This window comes from Leuciscus leuciscus (assembly GCF_965113295.1).
Source record: "Leuciscus leuciscus genome assembly, chromosome: 6".
Classification (NCBI taxonomy): domain Eukaryota; kingdom Metazoa; phylum Chordata; class Actinopteri; order Cypriniformes; family Leuciscidae; genus Leuciscus; species Leuciscus leuciscus.
The window spans coordinates 12,853,728-12,881,501 of NC_138730.1; the positions used below are offsets into that span (position 1 = coordinate 12,853,728).

Here is a 27,774-nt window from a genome sequence, read left to right on the forward strand (position 1 = left end):
ATATTCAATGTATCTCAGTTTTCATACAGTACATACATTTTACAAGCTATTGTTCAAAAGGAAACGCAAAAGTGTTAGAATATCTCTATTTGGTTAACGAATACAAACTCTATCAAGATTCCATTAGTAGAAAACTTCACATTTTAGTTGTTAACTATGCTTACACAGTGTCTTTCACAGAAAGAAGAAAACAAAGAGTCATGCACATATACAGACACATTTACATACACACATCAAGACACTTACAGTAGATTTACACAGAGAAAAACAAATCCACAAGCACATAATCACACATAAATATAACAACAAACCTGTAAATAGTTAGCAGCATTATAAATGAAAGTAGTTCATTTAGTTTCTGCACTGCTGCTAACATTCAAACTGGGTAGGTAAAGTCACAATAATAAAAACATTAATTTTGGTCATGGATTCACATATAATGGCTATTAAAGACAGATGTGAAAAATACTTGAGTATTACAATTGTGAATAAAAACTAAATAATTAATTTTGTCATAGCAGAAACAAAACCTATGATCACGGTCCAAAATTAACCTTTTACCAAACAAAAATTATAATAATAATGAAACTTTTCACCACCTGTCAAAGGTAGGTGGATTAACAAAAATATCTTCTGTTTAGCATTAGTTTCTTTTGAAAATAATAAAAATTATTATTATTATTTACCCGCATTTGACACTTTGCACATTTGATTGTTAATTTTGGACCCTGCATGTAATGTTTCAGCTAGTGAATAAAGGCACAATTACCTTGTATATTCATTCTGAAATGTCATAAACCTCTCTGTCTGTGAAATATTAATAATACTGTCACATACAAATAGGGCAAATGAATATCATGCTCCATTTCAAGATAGAAGTGCTGACATCTTTTTGTTTTCGCTTTAATAGAGTATTGATCTTTGGGGAAAACTGAGTGTTTTCACACTAGTACTTTTGGAGCACACCCGGATTAGTTTGACGTCAGAATTCGGTTTGTTTGGTCGAGTTGGACAACGAGAACGCTGATTTATAGTCTGTGGTGTGATATGAACACAATTGTCCTAAATGATTGAAGTGAACTACTATTGATGGTGTGTCGTTCTGTGTTGATGGTTTGGGGAAAAAACCAAAGATTCAAAAAACAAAGTACAAAACTGAGCCTGGCTGTCCATTTTGCAGCCTTCTCCCGTGTAGTTAACTAGCAACAGGGGTAAACAGCTGCTGCATTGATGACACAAACATACCATGGTTCGGATTCAAAAATACAGTGTGAACACAATCCAGCAAGGTCAAGGAAAAAGGGGGAGCAAGTGAACTCTGGTTTGGACCAAGCAATCGAAACAAGTGTGAAAGCAGCCTAAACAACATTAGTTAGAAGAGGTCTTGATATGTGCAGTGAGTTCTAAAATCATATCAAGAAAACAATGACATACAATGTATGGACATTCACTCGGGGACAAGTGCATTCATAACCTAATGTTAGTAACTTAATATAAACTCAACCTAATAAGTTCAATGTTTGGTCTTACACACAGAAACAACATAAAGTGAATTATATGTTGTAAAGGAATTTGTTAATTGGTTGTTTGCTGGTATTCAGGTATGTTGGAATGCACTTTAAAATATGTATTAAAGTAAGACACAAATAGCTTCTTTAATGGTGTTAGTAGTAAGGCTATTGTTAAAAATGCAACTATAAACATATTTCAGAGGCGCTTGTGGGCAAACCCTGGTATTCGGTTTATGCTGCATTTGTTTTTCAGAGTTCTCCCATCTGAGTTTGCTGCCACGTGCCGACAAAAACTCTCCCTTTTAAAGATTTTCTGTTCTTTTCTTGGAGACACAATTGGTCAAGGTCCCAAGGGCCTGAGTCTCTAGTAATCTGATCCATCACTTATCCCCTCCCATATCAGACTGGAAACGATTAGTCCCTTCCAAAGCTGAGCCACAGGCCCGTGTTTGTCCTCAACAATGGTCCAGGTGGAGAATAAAGGATTAATGGTTTAATCTTGTTGTCTGTTTAAACAGCATTCTTATCAAAGGTCTTTTAGAATGACTTTACTGTCCACTGTATATTTTTTGTGATTGTCTTATTAGTGAAACCACAAACTCAATTCAACTCAGCCCACAAGTTTCGGCGAAAGGCCCTCGAATGTTCACAACCCCAAATGTCTAATCTGGTCCAATCTGGTTTTGGTTTTGTTTGGTGCTTACTTGCAGGTGTGGACATCATAAACTCGCGTACACTCCTGGCAACTCACGTAGCAGCACCAGTGGAAGATGCAGTGGCATTTCTCCTTGCGTTTCTCAGTTCGAGTGTTGTGGCCTCGACCGCAACAGAGCAAGTCGCAGCCATCGATGCCGTGTGATGTCAGGTTACACGTACGGTCACGGGTGCCAAAGGAGCCGGTTTCTGGGTTGGGTTCACAGAAGTTAGGGGAGCTTTCATAGTAGACAAGGTCAGTTTCAATAGGAGGCTTGAAGAAGGTGTACTTTGGCCGTAAGGTCTCGACCCAGCCTCGTGATTCCCGATGTTTCTCCACCACCATTTCTGATGCGCTGTCATACTTATCCTTCATGTAGTCGCCTATCACCCGAAAGTCAGGCTGCGACCACCAGCAAGTTTTCACCTCACAGCTGCCCGAAAGTCCGTGACACTTGCATTTCAGGTACATGTGGTCAGTGATTGACTAGGGAAAAATAGGAAAACGGAATATAGATTATAGAAAACGGAATTTAGAAAACGGAATTTAGCACTGTATTGCATGCTATATGTTTACCATAGAAGTAATTCAATTTGCAATTTTACACTACTGGGGAAAAAACTGCGTTTTGTATGCTAGTCCCTTGGTTTCATGACCAGGCATTTGTAAATTATTCGAACTGACTTGTTTTCAGAAAGGATATGCTTATTCACCAGCAAGCAGCATAAACTAACCTAAGCATATACTAAACCTGAGCATAAACTAACCCACCAGAAAGCTGAATAAACTAATCTGATACAGAGAGGAAAAGCATTTTGGTCTTTTCAGCAGGGTTTTGTTAGGACCAGGCCAACATAACCAGGAAAAGTACTCACCACACGTCCAGCTTCGTTGTTGTGACGATTCATAGCAGATCGAGCGTCTGGCCGATTCTCACGAGCATCAGCAAACTCTCGGGATACCATGCTGCCAAAATCCACATCCTCACTGCAGCCACCCCACTTCCAGCCCTCGCCTGGTGGTCCTTTCCTCCGCGTGTCACAGCCGCAGATGGTGGCAGAGCCCTCGGAGCAAGCCCGCGTCACAGCAAATGCTACCCCCGCTGAGGCAATTGCATGGACAAATGCTGACTCTCTGGTGGCTATGGAAATGTACAAAGAAAACAATCAATGTTACATGAGTTACACCTCAGGATGTTATAGAAAAGTTGGTTAATTGGGAGATTAAATTCTTTGTCAAGACATTATTGTTCCCATAAAAATACTCAATTCAATTAAACATCTTATGAGCATGTGGTTAAATTTGTAGGTAAAAGCAGTTCACTCAGGTCTCTTTGTGTACAAGGTGAGGCATTACTGAGGCATGAGTCAGGGAAGACCAAGCATATCCTTTCAGATAAGGTAAATACAAGGCTGACAAGTCTATAATTAGAAAGACTCAATTAAGCAACTCTGAGGTGGAGAAATAGACCCGTATTACTCATAGCTAAGACTCACTGTCGAATTGTGGTAACAAGACCCAGCGTGTTACTTTCAGAATTAATGTGAAGAATGAACAATGCAAGTTTTTGGTTGATTATAATCTCATAGATGATCCAACATTCTGTCTAACAGGGGATTTTATGACAATTCTTGCTGACGAGGGCCCCATACAAACTTAAAAGCATTTTCCAAGAGACAGCTAATGAGGTTGGTAATTTTGATAAATACTCTGTGGTCTTGTGCAGTCTTGCACTTGCTGGAGAGAGGAAACGGCTATGGAGACGTGAATCAAGTCTTCCTTTGTTGCAGGTTTCAACTGGTTGGAGAAATCAAGGCTAGAGATAATGATGTTGCAAAACTGGCCACAAGTCTTTCTTATTCCTTAATGCTAATTATAATGACAAAGAGATTTGGTGCCTTTGAATGTTTCGATTGAAATTACCACCCAAAACAATGTTTCTTTGTTCTTAACTACAAAATATTAAAACCTAAATCAGTTGCTGTTTTTTATCTGTAGCACAGATGCCTTTGATTTCTCTCTCTCAAACTAGCAAATTCTGCTTCCATATCCATCAACTAAATCATACAAAGACTGGGAGCCAATAGCCAGGTCTGAAAGGGCCATTAAATTACAATTTAAAACTAACTGAGTGGCCTATGTTTTATGATCAGGAAGCCAATAAAATGTGGGTCAAATATGGCTGTCTGACAATAAAATGGCAGACTGATCTGGGGAATAAAGGAGAGACAGCATTGGGGGAAAGAGGGGGCAGATTAATATCCAGAGGAACAATGGATCAAACATTGATAAATAGAAGACATAAAGACTCTTTAGAGAGGTAGGGAGTCTTTACCTGAGAAAAGAATGCAGGTGAAGTCCGATTAGACTGATTATTTGTGACAACAGTTGGCCCCTGCTGCCCACCTTCTGGCTAACTTTGCTGGACGCTCACATGGCAAGTGGTCCCTGTTACCTGCTGGGATCCTGAATCCCCCATTGTGCTGCCACTGTCATGGTGAATTACACACACAAAAGCCCCCCGATATTTTATATGAAATTTGCCCTTGCCAGTGATTAGTGGGGACCAAGTTAAGTCATAGCAACAGAGAACTATGCATTGGCTGGACCCCACTTGTCGGCAGACGGGGAAATCCCCATTGAAATGGTTTAATAAAACAATCTAAAGGGCGTGTGAATTGTGAAAGGAGCTTTCTCTCTGGCTTAATCTTATGGTCGCCTAGATATTGTGTGGTGAGTTGGGCCCAGCAGGAGGCGGGGCTAAGGTCCCACCATCAACTCAGTTTGCCACACCCCATTCTTTCTTTCTTGGGCAGAGTTAATGATATGCCGGTGAGCAGACCTCCCCCATGCACAGTTAAACATGCATTTGATGAAAGGCATGGTGCTCTCAGTACATCCTAAATTGTAACAGTTTCTCCTCTTGAGGGCAGAGGTCATAACCCGGGTAGCCTGACCTCATGCAAAGTTGGTTTAGATGAGGGTGTTAGCATTAAAAGTCATGGGATTCCTTTACTTGACTTTGTGGTGGTGGCCAATGTGGTGATGGCCCTTAAGGAATTCCAATTGAAAAGGGGTTTCATTGACACCCAGATGCAATTTTATTGCTTGTTAAATGTCTGAGGAAATTGCAAAGAAAAGCTATGCAAATATCACAAAGACAATATAGAGGTACATGTACGTAAAATGCCACTAGGCCACAAAGTTATTTGTGTGTAAATAACCACTTTTCAGTTTAACTGTCTGATTTCAGTAACAACAGAAATCTCAAGTGACAGTAAGAACACGTTAATTCTGGTGTCCAGTTACAGCTCGCATGCGACTGGCAACGTTATCTGCTAAAGGTGTGTTCATTACACTCTTCTAGAACACCTGCGCTGACTCTCCTTTCATCGCGAGTGGATTCCAGTGGGCCATGTTTTGACACTTTGGTTAATGTAAATTAATGAGCGCTGATGCAGACGTAGCCCGGGGCAACACTGTAAAATAGAGAGATGAGGCTGAGATTGGAGAGGCAGTTTACCTTTGCAAAACAATGCAATACAGTAGGCATACAAAAACAAGCAAAGCTTGGTGGCAAAACAGACCGATTTTTCATGCATAAGTTAGTGACTAGGTATCCAAAGAAAGCTGACAAATGGTGTGCATCAAAAAGGTATCAAAAATAAAGGCCTTTAAATGAGAAGTGTGCACTTTCTGCTCCTGTGTCCCCACTGAAATTGGGCAAAAAAAATAAAATAATTCAGACAGGTTTCCAGAAAACTCCCCTCATCTGCCAAAGGACAAGCAAACAGATCCCGCCCTAAATCATGTCATAAGTTGAGCCAGTGATTGGGATGCTTAAACAAACATTTTCTGATAGCCATACAGGGCCAGACTTACTTCATGGGAGAAAGTACATTTCTCTGCTATCACCTCAAATGCTGAAGAAACATGTCTGCTGAAATTACCAGAGCAGATCTCAGACAGTTGTGTGATTGTCAGTAACAAGCCACTGAAGACCTATTAAAGATCAGCGCTCCATTCAGCCCAGCACAAAACAGAGGAGGAAACCGGCACATATCCGTCTGCACCGCAGACATTAACACCACCACACAATAGCACTAGCTCCGCAAAAGTGACAGTGTTAGTCACAAAGGAGCGAAAGTGAGAGGTGCTCTTCTTTAAGCTCTATGAAAAGCTTCTGAGCTTCGACGCGGTCCTTAAACCGCCCCCAACAAAGCACTTAATCTGCCCGCTTTGACCTCTCACATTATTAAGAGCTTCAGAAGCTTTAATCCAATCAAAATGATTTACTAAAGCCACCCCTGGACCCCGATGACTGACCTGGTTTAAACCTCCATCACCCCTGTCCCAGACCAATCTCCCCTTCAATTTAGACCGGAGGAGGGGGAACTGCAGGGGATATAGAGTGGCTATTAACACTACAATGGAGAAGACCTGAGCAGTCCTCCCATCATCAGTGACCCGCTTGGGCTCAAGCCCTCTCCATCAATGTAACAATTGCTTGAGAGTTTATTAAAAGCAATTGGCTCGGTTGACACCGCCTTCCACCATAGCCGGTTCATCCCAACTGCGGCTCCGCGATGGGCTTTGGCCCCTTGTACCCTGACCCCTCGTTTCTCAAGGACAATGAGAGGGGAACTGATACAACAGTTGGGAATAAAAGCAGCAACAGGTAGCCAAACGCCTATTAAACACATCTCTACTTTTTTCAAAATCTAGATATTCCAGAGCAATTGAATTGAAAACCTAACTATATTCTTACAGTTGCTCAGCTGTTTTAAAAACGGAGTAATTTTTCCAGTAGCTACTCCACAAGCTACTTCTACAAAGTGTGATGGTGTTATGTGACATAATATTACATCGCTGTTTTGTAATATGGTATTTCACACACAGCTTTAAGCCAAGTGAAGCGGTTATAAAAATAAACCCCCAAAACTGGCCTAAAATACCCCTTTTCTCAGTGTGAAGTCTGATTTGCTTAAGTGAAGCAGTTTGTTTTTAAACCAGTTTTTTTTTTAAAAAGGTTCAATCCATTTTACTGAAACATTTTGTGTCTGTTTTTTATAGTGGTAAAATCAAAATATTCCTATTGTACAATCATTTTAATAGCAATGCTATATTTACTTAAATGAGGCTATTTATCACTGATTTCGACTAAGTTATATATATATATATATATATATATATATATATATATATATATATATATATATATATATATATATATATATATATATATATAAAAAAAAGAATAAATAAATCACTAGTTATGTATTTAAAAATTATTAACCTCAAACTCACCAAATAGTTTGAACTGTAGTTTACTTCAATATTTATGAGTACCTTGTCAAGTTACAGTTGTATAATCTATGATCAATAGCATAGCAATAATGCTTACCTTAGCAAAATAGTTGATTTGGGATTTTTGCTGAAAATGCCACCTCAAATCTACATAACCCTAAACTATGTGTTATGCACAGACTTGTGCCTCAGACAAGAATCCCAACTGATTAAAGACCAAAACAACACATTCATAACTTCTCCTTAGACAAACACACAAGCTGGCAATGTAATCCATTTGAGCGGTGAAGTATGTCTGTTTATGTGTGCGTGTTACACACACAGTGAGAGACTTCTGAAGTGCCTTTAAGGAGCGTCAGTGTGTTGCTGCTGGGAGATGCATTACTTTTACTGTGCCGGGACAAACGCAATGAGAAATGTGGGGATTCCCTTCGACAGAAACAAACAAAACATGTCCCACCCACTTTACACGCGTGCATCACTACATCTGTTCAAACGGTCATAGTCCAGTGCACCTGACTAATGCCCATTGAGAGTGGGATTAGAGAGCAGCAAATAAATAATGTGCACAGAACAACAGAGTAATCTCAGCAATCAGAGCTGTGTGCAAACAGGGAGTTTTGTTGTAATTGAGAAGCCATAATGTTACATAGCCACTGAATACAAAGAAACACAGAGTGAAATATGATTTTCAGCTAGCTTTCATTATGGGATGGATAAGGCTGATCACATTCCTGCTCTTGTATGAAAATGTAGAAACTGTGGCTTTTTGAAATTCATTAGCGATTTTTTATTAAATCTATAAGAATCAGCCAAAACATTTAAAAGCAGCATATGTATATTTGGAACCATCTGTTTTATAATTAATATTGCATAGTATAGACTGATTAATAAACCCATATCGGTTGACCACCATTGCAAAACAGTGATAACGTCCTGTATATATTTGGGTATGGTTGTTACCAGTGGCAATGGCAATTCCTGATCTTCTTCAACTATCTCTAATTCCCATTAATTCCCATAGATTCTCTCATCGTATTCCTACCTTTATCCAGCACTGGTCCGAAGATGGCCAGATTATCATTGATAGTAGTGCAATTCCATCTGCGGCCACGGAACTGATGCTGACACTCTTGGATGCCGATTTTCACCCCCTCTGCCACACTAGGCATGATTTCCACATAGTTGCGGCAGAAGCGGAGCTGTTTTGGCACCAGACCAGGAATTGAGCTGCACATGATGGGCTGGGTACCCAAAGAAGTGTACTGGTGTCCCACCGCCAAAGACCTGCCGAGGAAAACATGGAGGTGAGCAACTGACTAGTACAAACCAGATTTTGGTTAGAACTTAATTTTTAATGTGCATACTATGTACTTACTAACTTACTAATAACGTTGTACCAACCATGACTCCAACCTTAAACCTCTTTGGAAAATTGAGTGCAACTGTCTTTTTTCTTGCTTTCTCTTGCTTTTTTCTTTGCTAAACTTCATTGCTATCTAATTTATGAATGTTGTCTTGATTACCGACAAAATGCGCTGATTTGAAACAAATCTAGTAGCTTCCATGCGCATCTAGATAAAGTGCAGAATGAATGAATATTCGTACTGAAAAGACCAAATTAGAACAGAAAGGCTAGTCAGCCTCTTCATGGTGGTTTGCAGATGGATTGACCTGTTTAGCACGAATGTGTCTGGTTGAGATGGTTTACCCAGGTATTCTCTCTGGTTTGGCTAGTTAAGTAGCCTGTCAGTACACAAGCATTCAATGCTGCGGTCCTACATCCAAACCAGAACATTTGATGCTCATATTTCAGATGGAATTTAATTTAAAATGTAGCTTAAACATAGACCCTTCTTTAATAACTACACATGCTTACAGCATTATAACGGTTGTATCATTTACAAGGTTGGCTGAAATAGCCAAAAACAGTGTAATTAGAACAATTATAAGATCAAAGTGTAACGTGTGTGGACTCAAGGTCCCAAAAGGAGGAGATCAATTGGCATTGACACTTTGCGTTGTATATGTACCACAGCAGTTCAAAACATTTTGCAGTAAGAACTACTGTGGCTTGTATTGTTTGAACCTGTCAAAGGCATTGAAGATCTTTTGCTTTGTGGGAGGGGTTCAGATAAAGCCATAACACATTGCTAAGTGGTAAACAAACATAAAAGAGCCAGCTGAGACAGGAGTAGTATACTGATTAAGGATTCACAGTGCGCGACAGGCACCTTGTCATTAAGGGCCACCGACATCCTTAAACTGTCCAAAAGTGAAATAGGTCTGTGGCTTCCTGTAATGACACAGTGTGCACTGGTCTGGCTGAGCATCAGAGGATAGTTTGAACTCGACCATTCTTTGATGACACACGGCTCAGATGTGACATGTGCTGACATGTTTTTCACTTACAATTCAGAGTTTCCATTGCAATGTTGTGGAAAGTTTGTCAGCTGTCAGTACTATTGGTGCATTGCTACTGTTTCCAACATTATCTGAGAACTGAACTGAGCTGGACGATGACATCACTGTTTTCTCCAGAGCGGCTATATATATAAATGAACTAAATTAATAACTATTTTACAACAAAAATGAACCATCACTGAACTTACTGGACTATGACACTATTTTCTTCTAGAAACAAACTTTGTTGCATTATTTTCCTGTTATCACTGTGAAGCTACTTTGATACAATCTGTATTGTAAAAAGTGCTACTGTATGTAAATAAAGGTGACTTAACTCGACTGTTTCCAGGTTATGTCATCAATTTCAAATATAACAATGTATCCTAACTCTACCCTAATTATGAAAAAATACACGATTTTACTTGAAGTACTGCATTCGATGTGCTAACAACTCATGTTAAGAAAAAGACTTATTACAACACTTTTGAAGATTTCAGAAATCAGAAAATCACTTTAAAACAAGCCGTATCCAACAGTTGTCTCTAACTATAGAATAAACAAATGCAATTTCTACCTGAATAATTTAGTTCAGGCAAGAATAAAATAAAATAAAAAGTAAATTCTATATTAGTACTTAATTAAAGTGTAAATATCAATGTTGTAAAATTAAGTAAAACATACCCAACTTTTTGATACCAGTGTTCCCCTCATGCTCTGGGGAATTAATAATTAAGGCAGTAATTATTATCTTCCATTTATGTTCGCTGATCATTGTTTAAATGTGAATAAAAGCCTAAATTAAATCTGTTCATCATATAAGGCAATTGAGTCTCTTCAGAAAATTTTGACTTAAACTGCTCAATTCATGTGTTTTTTTGAAGCGTCAAAGTGGAGATGTTTATAGAGTGTCCAGAAAGTTCTCAGATTTCATAAAAAAGATCTTCATTTGTGTTCAGACGATGAACGGAAGTCTTACGGGTTTGGATGGAATGACATGAGGGTGAGTAATTAATGAGAGAATTTTTATTTTTGGGTGAACTATGCCTTTAATAAAGTTGCCTTTTTCACTGTTTTTCATCTGTATTTACACGGTTTTATTATTGCTTTAGTTGTTAAGTTTAGTAACTTGCTGTTTTATGACATCTGGAGTTCATTTTCTAGTACTAAAAGTGACACATTCATAATAAAAAATGTCACCGTTATTGTGTATTGTGTACCATATACATATTGATATCTCTGTGTTCGGGTGTGTACCACATTACTTCTATTATGTAGATATATTGTCTACAGAATATCTACTGTATTATTTACTTAGATGTTCCAAGTAAAGCATACACTTCAAAATCATGGCTTAATTCAGTGTTACTGTATATTGTTTGAGTAAAATGTACTTGAAACACAGAGAATTGCAAAGTAAGCAAACTTTAACTGCCAAGCTAAGTACTTATTTTATTCTGTTAATTTTACCTAACTTAGTTAAGTAGATTTGACTTGCAAAAGAAAAATTAAGTAAATTTCACTTATTGTTTTTTTTTCAGTGTTGTTCTTTCTGGAGAACAGGTGAACCAGGTGACAGCACGGTATTTTAGATAAACAACTAAAAATTACAATGCAATAGTGAGTGTGGAAAGTAAATGAGTGCAACCTCTATGAATGAAAATGAGCGCAGCAGTTTCTGACGTGCAGCACCGAGCATTTGAATTTGAAGTCGCTGCAAACAGACACATTGCATGCTGATTTCCTGTAAAGGCAGCGCTAAAAACGTTAGATGCACAGAAATACGTAAGCAGAAGCCTCATTCATTAAAGGAGAACTCGGTAACTCTAGCGAACTCTAGTCACTTCTTCGCTGATTTTCCCTTTTGTTGTCGCATGTTTTCCCCACGAGCTCCCCCTACAGCTGTGGGGGGGGGGGGGCGTATATTTCACAACACAGTCGTAAAAAACTCATTTGCGGCGGCCTCCTCCCCCTCTCTACCGCTGCTCATGTGCGTTTGTTTTGATCGGAGCAAGCCAACTGTATCGCGTGGAGCTATGTCTACCGAGGTGGGTAATCTGGTAATACATCATACATGCGTGTGTGTTTATGTCGAATTGCCGTAAAGCAATTTGTGTTTCGCGCTCGTTCTCGTTCTAGTTCTCGCTTCTCACGAGACTTCCAATTTCTAACTTGCCGGGACGGTAGTGTTGCAAGTTGCAAGGTTGGTTTTCCGCCTGGGAACGCTGGGGGGAGCGGGGAAAGTCACCAATATCACCAGAACAGGTTGTTTAACCATCCAAATGATTTCTAGACAGTTTTATTAAGTTAAAAAAGTTACCAAGTTCTCCTTTAAGGTGTTACGTATTCAGACATCCTCAGTGTCAGTTTTCACACCTTCACGCAAGTGTGTTGTAGATGGGTTCTACAAGATATTTTTCAATGGATTTCAAAAAGTGGTGGAGACAAAATTGCAAAGTGGCAAAAAGTGTTGGGAGCATGTCCCGCCTGTCCGCTGGTGGGACAGCGGGCAAAAAAAAGGTGCTGTATGGATTTAAATAGACAAATGCTTAAGAGTCTATGATTGATTGGATCATTATTACATTGATTATTCTGTTTATAGCATGTTATATGTTTGGCAACAGTTCTTCTGACCCCAACTGATGGAGTGTGTAGCTTTTCATTTCTTAAACAACTATGTAGGAAGACACATCATGGCCATATTCCAGGATGACAATGTCAAGATTCGTCAAGATCTTAAATTCATTGAAAGTCTTTGGGATGTGAATTTACAGAGTGCATTTACAAGATATTGACAAAATACTGATATACCTCTTGATCTAAATTAATATGATGTACATACATTTTTACAACTCTTAAGCATTTGTTTATTTAAATCCAAACCGCGATTTGTTTATTTGTCGGGCAATGTAGTTTGGACACACATCCGGTTAAAGCACCACCCATCCCTGTTTTTATCTGCATACAGAAACAGATAAAAACAATTTCATCTTTGAAACAGAAATAAAAGTTGACTGAACACCTCTACAAAAATGACAAATGACAAAAAAGTATGCAAAACATTTATGTTTAAACATTTTGGATATTAAATATTAACATATTTATTTGCTTGAAATTTGACAAATGCTTGACAAATGAAAGGGACCTGTCTGTAAAGGTGTGAGTAGTCTCAATTAGCTGTGTGTGTTGACCTGTGTTATGAGCTGATTACTAATCACAACAAGTGGTCCCCTCAGTGACCCCTGACCTGTAGTGATTAGACCTGAAGGGCTCTCTCAATGACAAAGACTACGCCACTCCCTCATCAGCTGATGTGCCACCAACCAGTTCCTATACCTGCTGCATTCCACATCACTTCCTCTCTTTCATTGTTCTGGGGGGAAGTTATGGATCTTTGGCTGTAAAGGAAATGAATGGTGACTTTGATCAACCATGTTGGCCTAAAGCAAATCACTAATTTCATTGTATGTCACTGTAGTTCATTAATTGGAACTTTGTAAAAGAGTACAAAAAGTACTTGTGCAATCATGCTCGAGAAATGTGAACTAAAGAAGTACACATACTAGTGATTGCTAGGCAGCTAACAACTTCCTTGTTATTCTGCGGCATGGTGTACTCTTTGATGTCATTTCTATTACCGCTCTAGTCCAAACTGACTTCAATAGGTTATGCTTTGTATAAGTTGATCCCTAGCATTATTTTGCTATGAGTCAGGCATTTTTACATCTTTCTTAGAGAGGAGCTTAATCAGAATTTTACTTTAAAGACTAAGAGAGTACAAAACAAGAGGGAACTTGAGAGAAACTGGCTCGAGAGAAGATCCTAACCTCATCTAGCAGGGTGTAGCGAAACTATGAGGATTTGTTCACTAAGTAACTCCTATTACAATTTGACCTTTTTTTAGCCTTTGTCAGTCCTTCGCCTCAGGGGCCAAGTAGCCTCTCAAACCAATGGCATGGGACGTTTACGTCCCCCCGCCCACCCTGTCTGTCTCACACTCTTACATGCATTTCTTTTACATGCATACAAATACACAACCAATTTCAGAGCTAGCCAAGGGCGGAACTAGGGGGCCACCATTGAACAAAGCTTGGCCACACCAACACATCTGGCATTTCTGTCTCTTTTTCTTGGCAAGAATTGAGTTTATTTAGATCTAGAACTATCCTTTTTTAACCATAAAACACGAGAGACCTTTCAGGCACGTGCACCAACTTCACAGTGCCAGGAGCAAGTCAAGCGAACACGGAAATAAGCACAGGTGCCAAAGGAGCTTCAGAAGATGAACGGTGAACAGCGAACAGTAGCTGTACAAGAAGAAGGAGAAGTTGGGTTAATACAACATGATTAAAAGGTGGAAATCATTAAAGCAGTGTCAAAACTTTGCATGCATGTGTGTAATTGTTATATATGTATTGTATTCCTGTAGCTCAAACAGTAGAGCATCGCTGAGATTAGTTCGATTTCCAGGGAATTCATGAACTGATCTAATGTACACCTTGAATGCAATGTAAGATGGTTTGGATAAAAGTGCTGCTAAATGCATAAATGTAAATATTTAAGAACATGTCTCTATAATAAAATAAAAGGCTATGTGAGATCACAATATTGTCATGGGTAGCGTGTGTAAAAAGGCTGTGCAGGTGTGTAAACGAAGACGAAAGAGATTCAAAATAATCTATTTTAATGACAACATTCAGGAGAATAGGGAGATATTAACGGGTAACATAAACGAGAACGGACAAGGAATGTCGGAGGCCCCAGGGTAGAGTCGAAGGTTCTGGCGACCACCCTGGGGACGGCCACAAGAGATGGAGACCCAGGAGGAGCTGACACACCAAACAGTCCACGCGGGACTGCTGGCACTGCAGACCGCAGCGGCGAGCTTCCGAGGTGGAACATGGGAACCTGAAGACTGAGGTGGAACCAGTGGGACTGAGGAAGAAGACAGAGCCAGACTGAACCAAAGATGACATCTGACCAAGCCTGTGGGACGAGGGAGCCCGGTGGAGTCGTAAGGATGATGGTTTCCGATGGAGCCGAGGGAGGGAGGAGCCAAGGTGGAGCCGACAGGTTGACAGGCCACGGTGGAGTGATGGGTACTGATCTGGAGGCAGAGCTAGGGAATCTTCTGGACTAGGCGGAACTGGCGGCCTGAAGTCCTGTGGCAGATCCACACAATACTGTGCAGATTATTACAGAATACAGAGGAGGTGGGGCTGAGGAACCGACAGTTAAAGGAAGAGGGAGAGGGAGGCTGGGAGGGATCACAGGAGATACAGGACTGGACGGAAATAGCGGGGAAACAGGCAGTTCAGGGCTTGGTGGAACCAGACACCAGCCATGTTGGTGGAACATTATTTTTGTAAAAATTAAGCACATTCCACACCCCCTCCTCTACTTCTTCTTATTATGAATGCATATTACTCTAGAGTTTGTTTTTTTTTTACTTTTTTTTTCTACTGTATTTTTTACATGAAAATGGAGAAACAGGGGAGTAATATCCAGTAATATCGTTTGAAAAATGTTCCAGCAACCATAGCGAACACATCCACCACGAACCCTCGAACTCCACTTAACACAATGTTCAGACACAGGCTCACACAACTGGTCAGACACACTATTGTGTCACATTGGTAGAGTAATTGATGTAGAACAGGTGAATATAATGACTAAATCATTTATTAAAGTAATCAATTTATGATAAGTATAAGGTACACATTTATATGTAAATTTTAACTGTAATTTAATGCACAAATAAATGCGAGCACTGTGCATTTATACTCAAAAATAGGTGCCGATTTTGCATTAGTTGGTACAGTACACATAAAAATTGAATAAATTTGAGTGTGCATAAATTTACTACATTTACATTCTGGCATTTATGTCCTGTCGGCTGCTGACTTTGTCATATTCCCTTTCTTGCACGGGGATTTTATCCCACTTTATATTAAGTGTCTTTAGCTACTATGTACTAATGATCATGTGATCATTTGATATCAACATACATGAATGTAATTACATCTGTAATACATTTTTGTGATTACACTATTGACCCTTCCCTTAAACCAACCCATACCACCAAACCTGTTTCTAGCCTTACCCGTATCTCACCGCAATAGCAGCAAAAGTGTTTTGCAATACAATATGAACACAAATAAGTACATTGTACCAGAAATTTTTTTTTGATGTAAGTACATAATAAAGACACCTAATATAAAGTGTGATCCATTTTTTTCCTTCTCTTGACTCTTGACCCTGACTAATCTTTGAACTATGTAGCTATCTGCATCTCATCCATGAGGATGCAATGATAGAAAACAAGCTTATGAGAGAACCAGAACCAACCGTTGAGAACCAGAACCAAGCTGACTGAGCAAGTTGAGCTTTAACTGTATGAGCTTCTTTTCTATTAATATGCCTGGAGGTGAAGTCAAGTCATCTTTATTTATATAGCGCTTTATACAATTGTTTCAAAGCAGCTTTACAGTGACAACAGGAAAATTATGCATTTTCGGCTGTTGTTCAGCTAAAGTCAGTTCGGTGTTGATTCAGTTCCGTTGTAAAGAAAATCAATGATTAAATTAGTTAATTTCATCTATAAAGCAGTTCTGCAAAAAAAAAAAAAAAAAAATGATGACAAATTATTTAAAACAAAAATGGTCAAATTCACACAGTACTATTTAATATATTCCATCTCTATCTCAATTACAATCAAGTACAATTAATTGTGTTCAGTTGAGTTGTAGGCACTAAAACAGACATGTGCTTTGTAGTTAAATTTATTTTAATGTTGAACTGATGTTGACATTTCTGTGTCACCCCTATGAAAATATTCTGGCTCTGCCAAATGACTGTAAATGACTAGAACAATAGGATAAATTGCACAAAAATATCCATTGGTTGCATTTAACCCCAATATAAAATAATAATAATAAATTCCCTCATTTAAGCCTATTTCAGGCATGTTACTTTTTTTTTTTTTGCATTGTTTTACAATGCAAATGTGACATTATTTTTGTCATATTATATTATACATTTCACACCCCTTCCCCTAATTCGTCTTATTATAAATGCATTCTACTTTTGAGGGTTTTTTAGTACTTTTTTGTACTGTATTGTACATGAATAAAATAAAAAACAACTACATTGTAATCCACAATGTTTCATTTAAATCAGCATAAATTATGTATACAACAAATCATAATGATGTTCAAATCATTGTTTTTTCACTGTAATCAGAAAGAGATTCACAGTTTCAAATGAGCTTTAAATGGATTCATTATTTCTTTATTTTGAACTGGACATATTCTTGAGAGGTTTCGTTACAAAGGCAAAAAGAGACTCTTACAATCCTTTCACCACAGGTAAGTCTTGATTAAGTGTTTTCCTTAACCAAAGAAAAGTGACTTAGAGTAATATTAGATCATTAGGCTAACTGTTGCCAAGCAACTTCATATGGAATTCATATAGAATTCAATATGATGCCACAGGTGTGCATGCACTGACAGTTTCAATTATGGATCATCCAATCATTTTTACAGCTAGAACTATCTTCTTCTCTTTTTTTTAAAGCTGGCAAACTGTTTGTGGGCTCCATCAAGCGTGGACAGCCCTCAGGTATACTGCAGTCAAGACTAAAGTGATAATTAATAGGCTCTGTTGACGGCTAGAATCACCACCTCATACTTTGTTATTGTACTTTGCCAGAAGCTGATAAATTTGAGACGTCACCAACGCTGAGTGAGGTGAACAGGTGTTTCAATGACATGTCCTCATGCTCAGCTGTCTAGGGCGTGTGTCTGCCTCGGTCATCTGTTGTAGCTCATGATATTGAGATCATCATTTAGTAAGAACGAAGAACTCAAACCAACACAACAGAGATCGGAGTGTCTTAGCACACTGGGCAAACCGGATTCATTGCTAATGTATCGCTGCACTGAGATTGGATTGCTGGTATTTCTTAAACAATGATCTGTAGATATTATCAATCAAATGCAACACAAGCATCTATAAGGTTGCATCAGGTGTGTGGAACTCATAGCATTCCTTGAACTATGTGCTTGTGCAAAGTTGTCATATCTTTTTGTGATATACCAAACGAAAGTATGACCAAACTGACATCTTGCCTCCACCCCGGAAGAACAGTATTGTCTTTACATCCCCCAAATCTCTTAAAGCCAGGTCATTAAAAGACAAAAGGACAGAAATGAACATATCCATTTGCTCTGGAGTCTTAGATATATTTGCTCACTTTTCATCTGAAGTGTATCCAGTCTAGGTTTTAATGCATATTTCAGCAAGCCCAAGCAAGTGCACCTCTGAATTACCACTTTACTTGTAGGCCCCGGGGCCACAGAGCCGACTTTGACATCAAGAGAGAAGTGTTTGGGAGAAGGAATGTGCGGCAAGCTTTCACCTCCAGGTATTTATCTTTTAAGGTGGAGTGCGGGGGGTGGTGTTTAGGGTGCAGTCAGGCAACACCATCTCATAAGGAGAAGAAGGAAGCCATGAACCTGGTCTCTATAACTGATCCACGTCAAAAACCTCCTTCATAGCGGCAGAAGCAAAAATTCAACATTAGGTTATGGGTTAGATGTTATTAGCTGGTATAAGTATAGAATATATATATAAGTATTAGCTGGTTATTAGCATAGATACGCTTTTGTATACCAATACTTTTAAGGTCTCCCCTGCATGGACATGGGCAGTCCTGCGGCAGGTTATCATATCACATATACATAACTCTCTCAGCTGGAGAACCGCAGGCCACCCTGCTGAGGTAAATTGCCCAGTGATTTCAGTATGTTTTCACGCATGTCCCTTCTGTTACGGGAAACCGAAACTCAGTGACTTATTGCACTTGATTCTTAAAAGAACAATCTGTCTATACATAAAATCCAACAAACTTCAATGACTTTATTCATACCTTATTTATGTCCGAAGCTGATTGTTTTAACCAAGAGAAATGGGTTCACATTCAGCCAAAAGCAAATTTGAAATAAAACGAGGCAGCAAAACTTGATCTAGGTCAAACTAGACAATTTTCTAAATTCTCATATTTTAACAATAAGCTGGTGTTGAGGCTGGAGCTGAAAAAAAACGTGTGACTCCAGAGGCAATGCACATTCTGTACAGCTTGACAGATATATATATATATATATATATATATATATATATATATATATATATATATATATATATATATATATATATATATATATATATCGATTGGCATACTATAGATAGCTTTATACCTCAGTGTTTTTATAGCTTCTTGTATCTTGTATCATTAGACAATTTCATACCTTGATGGTAAGTGTAGCACTTGTATTGCGCACCCCAGAGTTCCCTTGTGAAAAAGAAGTGCACTTTTGCATATTTTTCAAACATGCTTATAATGGAAATAATAAACTTAAATGCTAAATGTACTGTTTTTGGAGACCTAATTTTATGTTATTTACAATCAATGAAAATGTATTAAATGCAATAAAATAAAATAAAAATTATATTTAATGCAATTAAAAAAATTAAAAGAGTGTTCTGACCCACTTGAGCTTAGGACTCAAGTACACTCAATTGCATTGCTTATATTGTGTACAGCGCTTTGAGAAGCTGCTTTTAAAGGTGCTTTATAAAATAAAGTTCATTATAATTATTATTATTATTACACCTTTATATGTAATTTCATAATTACTTCTATTGTCTTTGAAATATGGTTAAAGTGTAAAAGAGTTAAATGGACAAGCATTTATGCTTTAATGTCATTTCTGTTAAAACTTGTATAACTTGAAATGTAATCTCAAATGACTAAAGTTATTTGATAACTACACAACAGTTAACATTATAAGAAAGTGCTTGACATGTGCTTTAGCATGTTAGTAAACACAATTAAATAAGTGTACTTCTTTAAAGCATAGATTATTAAAACATAACGAGTTCTTTAAATTAAAACTTTTCATTTGACTTTAATACAAAGTGCACTTTTTAAAAGGGAATTGTGTTAAGAAACTCTCTTTAAGTCCACCTAAGAGACCTTATTTCATTAAAATTATTATGTGCAAGTGCAGTTTAAAAAAAAAAAAGCGATATACTTTCAAGTTTTGAAGTACAAGACAAGTGCACTTTCAATACAATGAAGTGTACTTCTTTTTCACAAGGGTTGGCTACTCATTATAAGCAACAGAAGTTGCTGGATGCTGTTCTCTGAATTGGCATTGTGAATGAGAAGGAAAGCACAGCTTTTAAAATCTCAAGAGGGTCAGACAGACAACAATTAACAAAAAGAGTGGTCTGGACTGTGACTAATGACCTACTCAATTACAGCTTTTACAACCACTGAGAAAACTCTGCTTTATTGTCTTGCCTCCCTGAACAATGATCTTTTAGGCGTACAAGTGAAATCTGTTCAAGAAAACACCTTGAATGTTTCTGTCAGGTATGAAGTTATGACTTATGTGTGAAATTTTTGTACATGCATTTAGTTATATTTCATGGGAAATACCTTCTGTTAAATTCTTTTAAATATAGTCTCAAATAATTCTGCAATTCTGCATATTCTTAACAATAAATCATTTTCCAACCTTCTCAGTTACAATTGCCTATTTATTTTATTATTACTACAGGTGTTTTATTTAAATTACAACAACTAAGCGTTCAATTGCCAATGAAATAATGTTAATAAAAATACAACAACTAAAATCCAATGTTGAAAATGTTATAGGCCTAATTTAAATTCAGATTAAGTTTATCTCTGATTAACGAAACAAACTGAACAGCTACACAAACAGCATTGATCTCTTACAACTACACGTAGTAGGCTACAACTATGAGTTCCATGCTCAGGTTTTATTTAAAGACAACGCGCTTTTATTGGAGAAGTTCCAGGCTGTCATAAAATATATTAGTGGCAAAAAGACGACATCTGAATCACTGAGAATTTGTTTTCATTTTTTAAACTTTTTAATAGTTGAAAACAAATTAGCCTATAGGCTACTCACTCTTTCAATAAATCAATTGCACATTTTAACAAACAAATTAAACATGAGTTGTTACACATTTCTCATAGGTCAATGTTGATAAAAGTTGATCCAACAATTTACAGTAGCTTACTCCAAACTATTAACAGGTGCACGACAGACAGACAGACAGACAGACAGACAGACAGATAGACAGACAGACAGACAGACAGACATAGATAGATAGATAGATAGATAGATAGATAGATAGATAGATAGATAGATAGATAGATAGATAGATAGACATCGCGTAATCTATCATCATATCATCACCAGTTCAGCTGACGTCACGGACATTTTCAATCCCCAAATCATTGTCAAGTTGAAAGCTTGTGATTTACCCTTTCTAGACTAGCAAACTCATTGTATTTCACATAGAAAGGTTAAAAAGGTAATAAAACTTACCACCATATCGGGTAGCTTGCCATGACACGCGTGAGCCCACAAAAAAGAAACAGGAAATATCCAAGATATATCATCCTTTAAAAAGTTAGGCTTAAACAGACACGCACGCACACACGCACGCACGCACACACACACACACACACACGCACACACACATACACACACGCATACACACTCGCCCGCGTGTGTCAATAAGAGAACACGAGATGATTATGAGCGATATTTCTCTCCGATAATCCTACAGCCTTCTTCTGTGCGCGTTCATGAGGCACATATTAAAGTTGAGAACGGCTTTTCATTCGGACCCAATCACAGGCTTTTGCCACGGGCGAAATTCTGATGATAGAGTCACTCAGTCAGCCTGAACCGCAATGCTCAGGACACTCACTGTTTTAATAGTTATTGGGACATGCAAGGCTTTCTGTCTTATATATATAAGGTTGTCTACGGGTGGGTGGGGGGACCCCTGTGGATTGGGTAGCTATAACAACCTGTCCGGATTTCACCCCCCGATTTAAAGCCCCTCATATGCAAAAATGAAAAACGTGTGAATTGCTCGCTTGCCTCGTGTTCGTTTTTCTTGCTGTCCTGTAGCATATTGCTTTTTTCGCTCTGTTCAAATTATTCGATTTAATCTATTTTCTTATTTAAAAAATAAATAAAATAAATGATTTTTATAAATGTTTAATGTAGCCTATCTATAAATGCTACATCTACACAAATCAAATGCCCAGCTGAAGATAAGCCGTAAATAGGCTATATCAGGTGTTTTCTTTCCAATTCGAATATCAAATCCAATTAAAACATTTAAAAAAAAAAGGAAAATAATACTCGGGTTAAAACTAAAAACTGCACGTTTGCCTTATACTAAGATCATGGAATTATTAAAGTTTTTAACAATTGTTAATCGTAATGATGATAATATGAAGGGGGAAAAAGGATATAGGCCTGCCTATATTATGCTATAGCCTAATATAGGGCATTTTTTTCAATGTCGCATTTCCCAAATCGGAAACTTTCTTTTAAGCGGTTGCAGTAGGCTATTTCTTTCACGTGTTGTTTTTACGACTGGAAGTGTATTCATCCTGTGTATTCATATTCATTGATCCTACACACCTGATCAAATGGGGTTTGTGGTGGAACAGGTCCTTTACAGAGACTTATCTATAGATCTAAAGGATAAGCTCAAATCAAGTAGAGTAGGCTATATAGGAAATGCTGATGAATGAATGAATGAATCTTTCGTTCTCCCTCATTATAAAGTCTAAAAATATAATAACTAACTTGCAGATCTAATCAGAGAATTCTTTCCGACTATTAACTGTTAAATAACTATAGATCAACTGTCACATAAAACTGCACATTTCTCTTGTAACATAATAGGAAACTACAATAACGAAATAACACAAGGTCGTATAAACTTATATCATTGTCATGTTATGAAAGTTGATTGCATGGCTGTATCTACCTGCCTTTGATCTATACAGTCATGAGACTTTAAATTTCAAATTAATTCATTATTTCGTGTTCACAATATATGGATTAAAAAACACTATAATTATGCCACCTTCACATTCGATTCTGTTCAAACATTTATTAAATTTACTTGTTTTTTACTTGAATAATAGGCTATCTTCATTCATAATTTTTTTCATGCGCTCTTTGTGTGTAGGTTACAGGACTGAAACCGGATTGACATTTCTGTTTCACATGTCTCCATCTAGTGGCAATGAGCAGCAGCAAACTCGATGGTTGCAAACACAATCTCACTTCATTCATGTTGCTCAGCAGATTATTTAAAGAGAAGCAAATATTTTGTCTCAGTACCTAAACTATATATATATACATATTAGGGGACTATTTAGAGGACTTATGTCTAAGCTTTCAGTCCTGTCAAATCTGTCACTCCTCTGTGTTTCTGTGAACATCTGACCTGACCAACCTATGCCCTCTAGTGGCCATAGACTCTGAAGTGACTTCAGCTGAATAATGACACTATAGCTAATTGCATCATTGATAACTATTGTCCTCACTGTAAAGCTGCTTTGAATCAACCTGTATTGTGTAAAGAACCATATAAATAACGCTAATTTGAATAGTGGAAAAGCCATGTTATAACAGACAAACACGATCTACATATCCCTGATGCTTACCCAAAGATTGCTTTTTTGTGATTTGTGAATTACTAGAATTAATAAACAATAGAATCATGTTTGTAATGAAGAAATCTGTGTTGCCTTGTTAAATGCATTTTGAAAGATCTCTTCTTTACAAATCATCCAACAAGCTTCCTGGAATGACAGAGATTTATTGCTGTTAAGTCAGAAACTAGGGTGTTTTGGAAGTTATTGAATGCTTCTGTGTTGTAATATGTGACTCACCTGTGTTGAATGAGAATATTAACTTTTGGATTAGATATTCATTAAAGGAATCTCTCACACAAAAATAATCTGTATTGATTCATGTTGTTCCATTGACATCTATGACTTTCTTTCTTTTCTGTTTCTTCTGTTCTGTTTTTTTTTCTGTTTAGTAAAAAAATGAGAAATAAAAAGGTAAGAAAAAAGCATGCAAAAAGAGCATTTTTTTGGTGATCTGAAAACACATTAGTGTTTAGCAGATATTGATGATTGATTCTGAAGAGATACAGGTTTCGATGCAAAACATAACATCATCAAAAGACTGCATTTCTTTATTTAAACAATCTATTAATCCATGTTCACTTTTTTTCGTCATAAAATACTCTTTTTACATCCCAACACGTTTTCATGCGGTGTTGGGAGGTGTTTTGTAGAGTGAAAATAAGTTCTGTGCAGTGTGTTTTTACTTTTCTGGAGAAGAGACAGCAGAGGTGTGAGTCGAGGCACTTTTTCCGCCCGTTGTAATCATGACCTCACAGGCAGAGTCAACACTCAAAACATACTCAAATGACATGAACAACGTCAGCTGCAATCCTGTCCACAATATCACTGGTGGAGAAATATGAAACAGACACAAATGTTTGAGGTTCTGCTTCAGAGTCCAGCTAACAGAGCTTGAAGAGGGTGAGGTGTTGTTTAGTCATGGGTTACAGTATACGAGCAGAGTGTCAAGCTCTATTATTCCAGCCATGAGAATGGAATATGATTAATATTGCCCCCAGGTAACTATGAACTCAGTGAACCTTCACACTTTTTCCTCCTTACTCAACGTGACTACCAGATCATGTTGACAACGTTTCTCTAAAACCTTTGTCTAACCCCTTTTCCTGACATTTACATATAGGCTACATAAGGTACTGTAAGGTCATGAATTGATTTTTATCACTTTTAATGTTGTTATTTTTTGTTGTTGTTTTTACATCAGAAATAGGCATAATTTAGAAGTAAATTGCCATTTTCTACCCTGTTTTTTACCCTCTGGTTCAAGGATAGGCAACTCCGGTCCTAGAGGGCCACTGTCATGCAGAGTTTAGCTTCATCCCTAGCCAATCTGTGTCCCAATTCAGAGGCTGTATCCTTTGAAGTCTGTGAAGACGAACCGAGTATTGTTAAATGGGACGGTTCCTTCGAGATTTTCCTATGGGCTTTATAATGGTGTTTTTTTTATTTATGTATAGAATAAAGTCTGTGGTAAACACAACTTGACTAATACTTTGACGTTTTGTTCTGCAACGTAAATTACACACATCCATAGTGACAATGCGAATTTTGAAGCAGTTATGTTCATTTTTTATAATGTACATTTTTAATAAGTAACTTGATAGGACTGCTTTTTCCGAGGAAAAAAAATTGTCACCAACCATTAAAGCACTACATTTAAGAGAAAATGCATGGCAGGTATTATCCAGGGAATACAGCGAAAACGTCTTGGTTACTGTTGTAACCCTCGTTCCCCGAAGGAGGGAACAGAGACGTTACATTGACAGACTGACATTTTGGGATATCACTTGGGAGCTCAATCTCCTTCAAGTGGTAACAAAATAAGCCAATGGATATTGGTGAGTGAGATTTGCATGGCAAGCCACTCCCCCCGACCCATGGGTAAATAAGCTCGCTTGCAACTCACTCATTCAGTTATTTTTTTTGAGGAGCCGAGATATTCACAGCCATTCACCCAGCCGTCTCCAAGTATGTCGAATAGACCTCCGTACCTGGTGAGACGGAAGGACAGAACTTTCCAAGGGGAAGGTCGATAGCTGCTGTTCCTTTCGGTTTTACACTATACAGCCACAACTGGCTGGATAACACTGGGGAAGCATGCCGAGTCCAGATGGAAAGGGATACTACGGAGACCACATTCTGCCCACAGATGGCTTGACCTGTGGGGCAGTGCTAGATATGAAAGATCTATGTGGTAGTTCCTGCCTAGACAGGGATGGAACCATTACCAATGCAGCAACAGGGCAGAGTGGAATCTTCCCAGGGAAAGACACAGATTTACCGACAGGGAAACCGTACTGTGGAAAAATACACAAATGGGATTACCAGGAGGGAATCACAACATATGGGGCATCTAGCACAGTACACGCAGGAAGAAACCCAGAGATTTTGTAATCTCGCAAAGGTGTTAGGTGTCGCTCAGCCCGCAGCTCTGCAGATGTATGCTAGAGAGGCGCCGCACGCCAACGCCCATAAGCTTGCCTAATAGAGGGAACTCTGGCTTGAGTGATAGTGTCTTTCACTGCTGGTGGTAGGCCACTTAAAGGTGCAGTGTGTGATTTTTAGCGGCATCTAGTGGTGAGATTTGCGAATTGCAACCGGTTAATAACTCGCGGCCTTTCCTTCAAATTGCAAACTCGAATGAGAAACTACGGTGGCCGACGTAGGATCGGAAGATGTCGTCGTCTGAGTCAGCAGAGAGTAGCAAGTCAAGCAATGAGGTTTCTCTATATCAGTGGTTCTCAAAGTGTGGTACGCGTACCACTAGTGGTACGCAGGCTTCGTCTAGTGGTACGCAGAGGAATCACTGAATTTTGCACGTAAGATCAAACCGGTGTGATCTTTTACTGTCTATTATTGTGTGCTCAGTAGGGATGTCAATTTTCACAAATTCCCATGATCGATCGTCGTTTAAATTAACGATCAATTAATCGATTAATCGTTAGCCTTAATACTGCGATATGCGTCTACTGCAGTGGCTATGACAGCATGACAGGGTCTGCAAATGCTGCTCAAAACGCTATGTTCCTCACCAAATCAATTAGAATGGTTTTAAATATAAATAAAGGGCTAGTAGGATTGTAAAATGTTTCGATGTGATTGATAATTAAATTAATTATTTAATAATAAAATATAACTACTAATACAACGTGTCACCAACGCCGCCTCATATGCGCTTAGAATGTGTGACTGTTGTGGACGCGCTCTTCCTGGAACAACTGCACGCGCTGAATGAATCTGCTACCGTTAAACTGGAGCACTTTGCTAGCACGTTATTTATCTAAAAGAAACGCATCCAATGTGAGATTAATCAGATATATTCAAAATAAACATGATATTACAAATTATATCTGCACAAAATGACGCGAATTCATGCACAAGTGAACTTGAACTAAGTTACGTGCCATTCATTCAGAACTACTCATGTTGTGGACGCGGTCTTCCTGGAGCAACGCGACACGGTAACTAAACCCAAATAATTCACAATGTTTTATTACAATATTGTAATCTTTATAATGTTATGTAATATTACAGTCCCAATAGTCATTATTAGTCGTGCACTGCCGTTTGAGCTGCGCGCGCTGAAGCTGACGCTTTACTACAGAGTTAATTCTTAACCAAATGCATCCAATATGAGATCAATCAGATATAGATAGGCCTACAGACAATAAACAGTATTACAACTTACATTTGCACAAAACAAAAGGCTGCGAATGCACACGCAAACTTATAGTCATGATGAAGGTGTAAAATGGTCCCAAACATAACTCCGGCGCGCTGGCTTTACATGTTTCGCGGTTGAGCAGCGCGCACGCGCATGAAGACCTGCTTAATCGATGATCGATAAGTTGTATCGATTAAATGTATTATCGACAATTAATCGATCGTCGATTAATCGTTGACATCCCTAGTGCTCAGTCTTGGCTGGTCCCTGGAGCGTACGATACGATTACACCGGTGTGAGTAGAACGGCCAGTGCATCACGTGATCAACTGCTAAATTTATATTGTGCTTTCGCAGTTGGCTGGCGCTGAGCCAGAGACGGACGCGCGCCACTCAGGCGCTGTCAAATATCACAATTATTCAGTTTTTTTTTTTTAACCACATAATGTTTATTTTAGGTTTCAGACATTTAAATTCACAAAAGTACTAAAAAAAACAATACATTTACAATTTGTAAAATACACACTTATGTCTATGGAAGCGGAAATTATAATAATTTCCATTATAATTAGACGACACGTTTTACACATTGTGTAAGTAACTTTAAAGTTAACTCTATTCTTCTCCCAGTT

The 27,774-nt window shown here is 38.1% G+C and overlaps 1 protein-coding gene across 1 annotated transcript; it reads right to left on the minus strand.

The window, feature by feature from the left end:
* Positions 1-203: 203 nt before the first annotated feature.
* On the minus strand, positions 204-21,698 carry wnt3a (wingless-type MMTV integration site family, member 3A). The gene is made up of 4 exons (XM_082174075.1): positions 21,339-21,698; positions 8,558-8,799; positions 3,081-3,346; positions 204-2,691 (listed from the first exon to the last, which is right to left on the minus strand). Exons 1-4 carry the CDS (start codon positions 21,410-21,412, stop codon positions 2,212-2,214), a joined length of 1,062 nt encoding a protein of 353 aa, XP_082030201.1. The 5' UTR covers positions 21,413-21,698; the 3' UTR covers positions 204-2,211.
* Between the last annotated feature and the right edge of the window lie 6,076 nt (positions 21,699-27,774).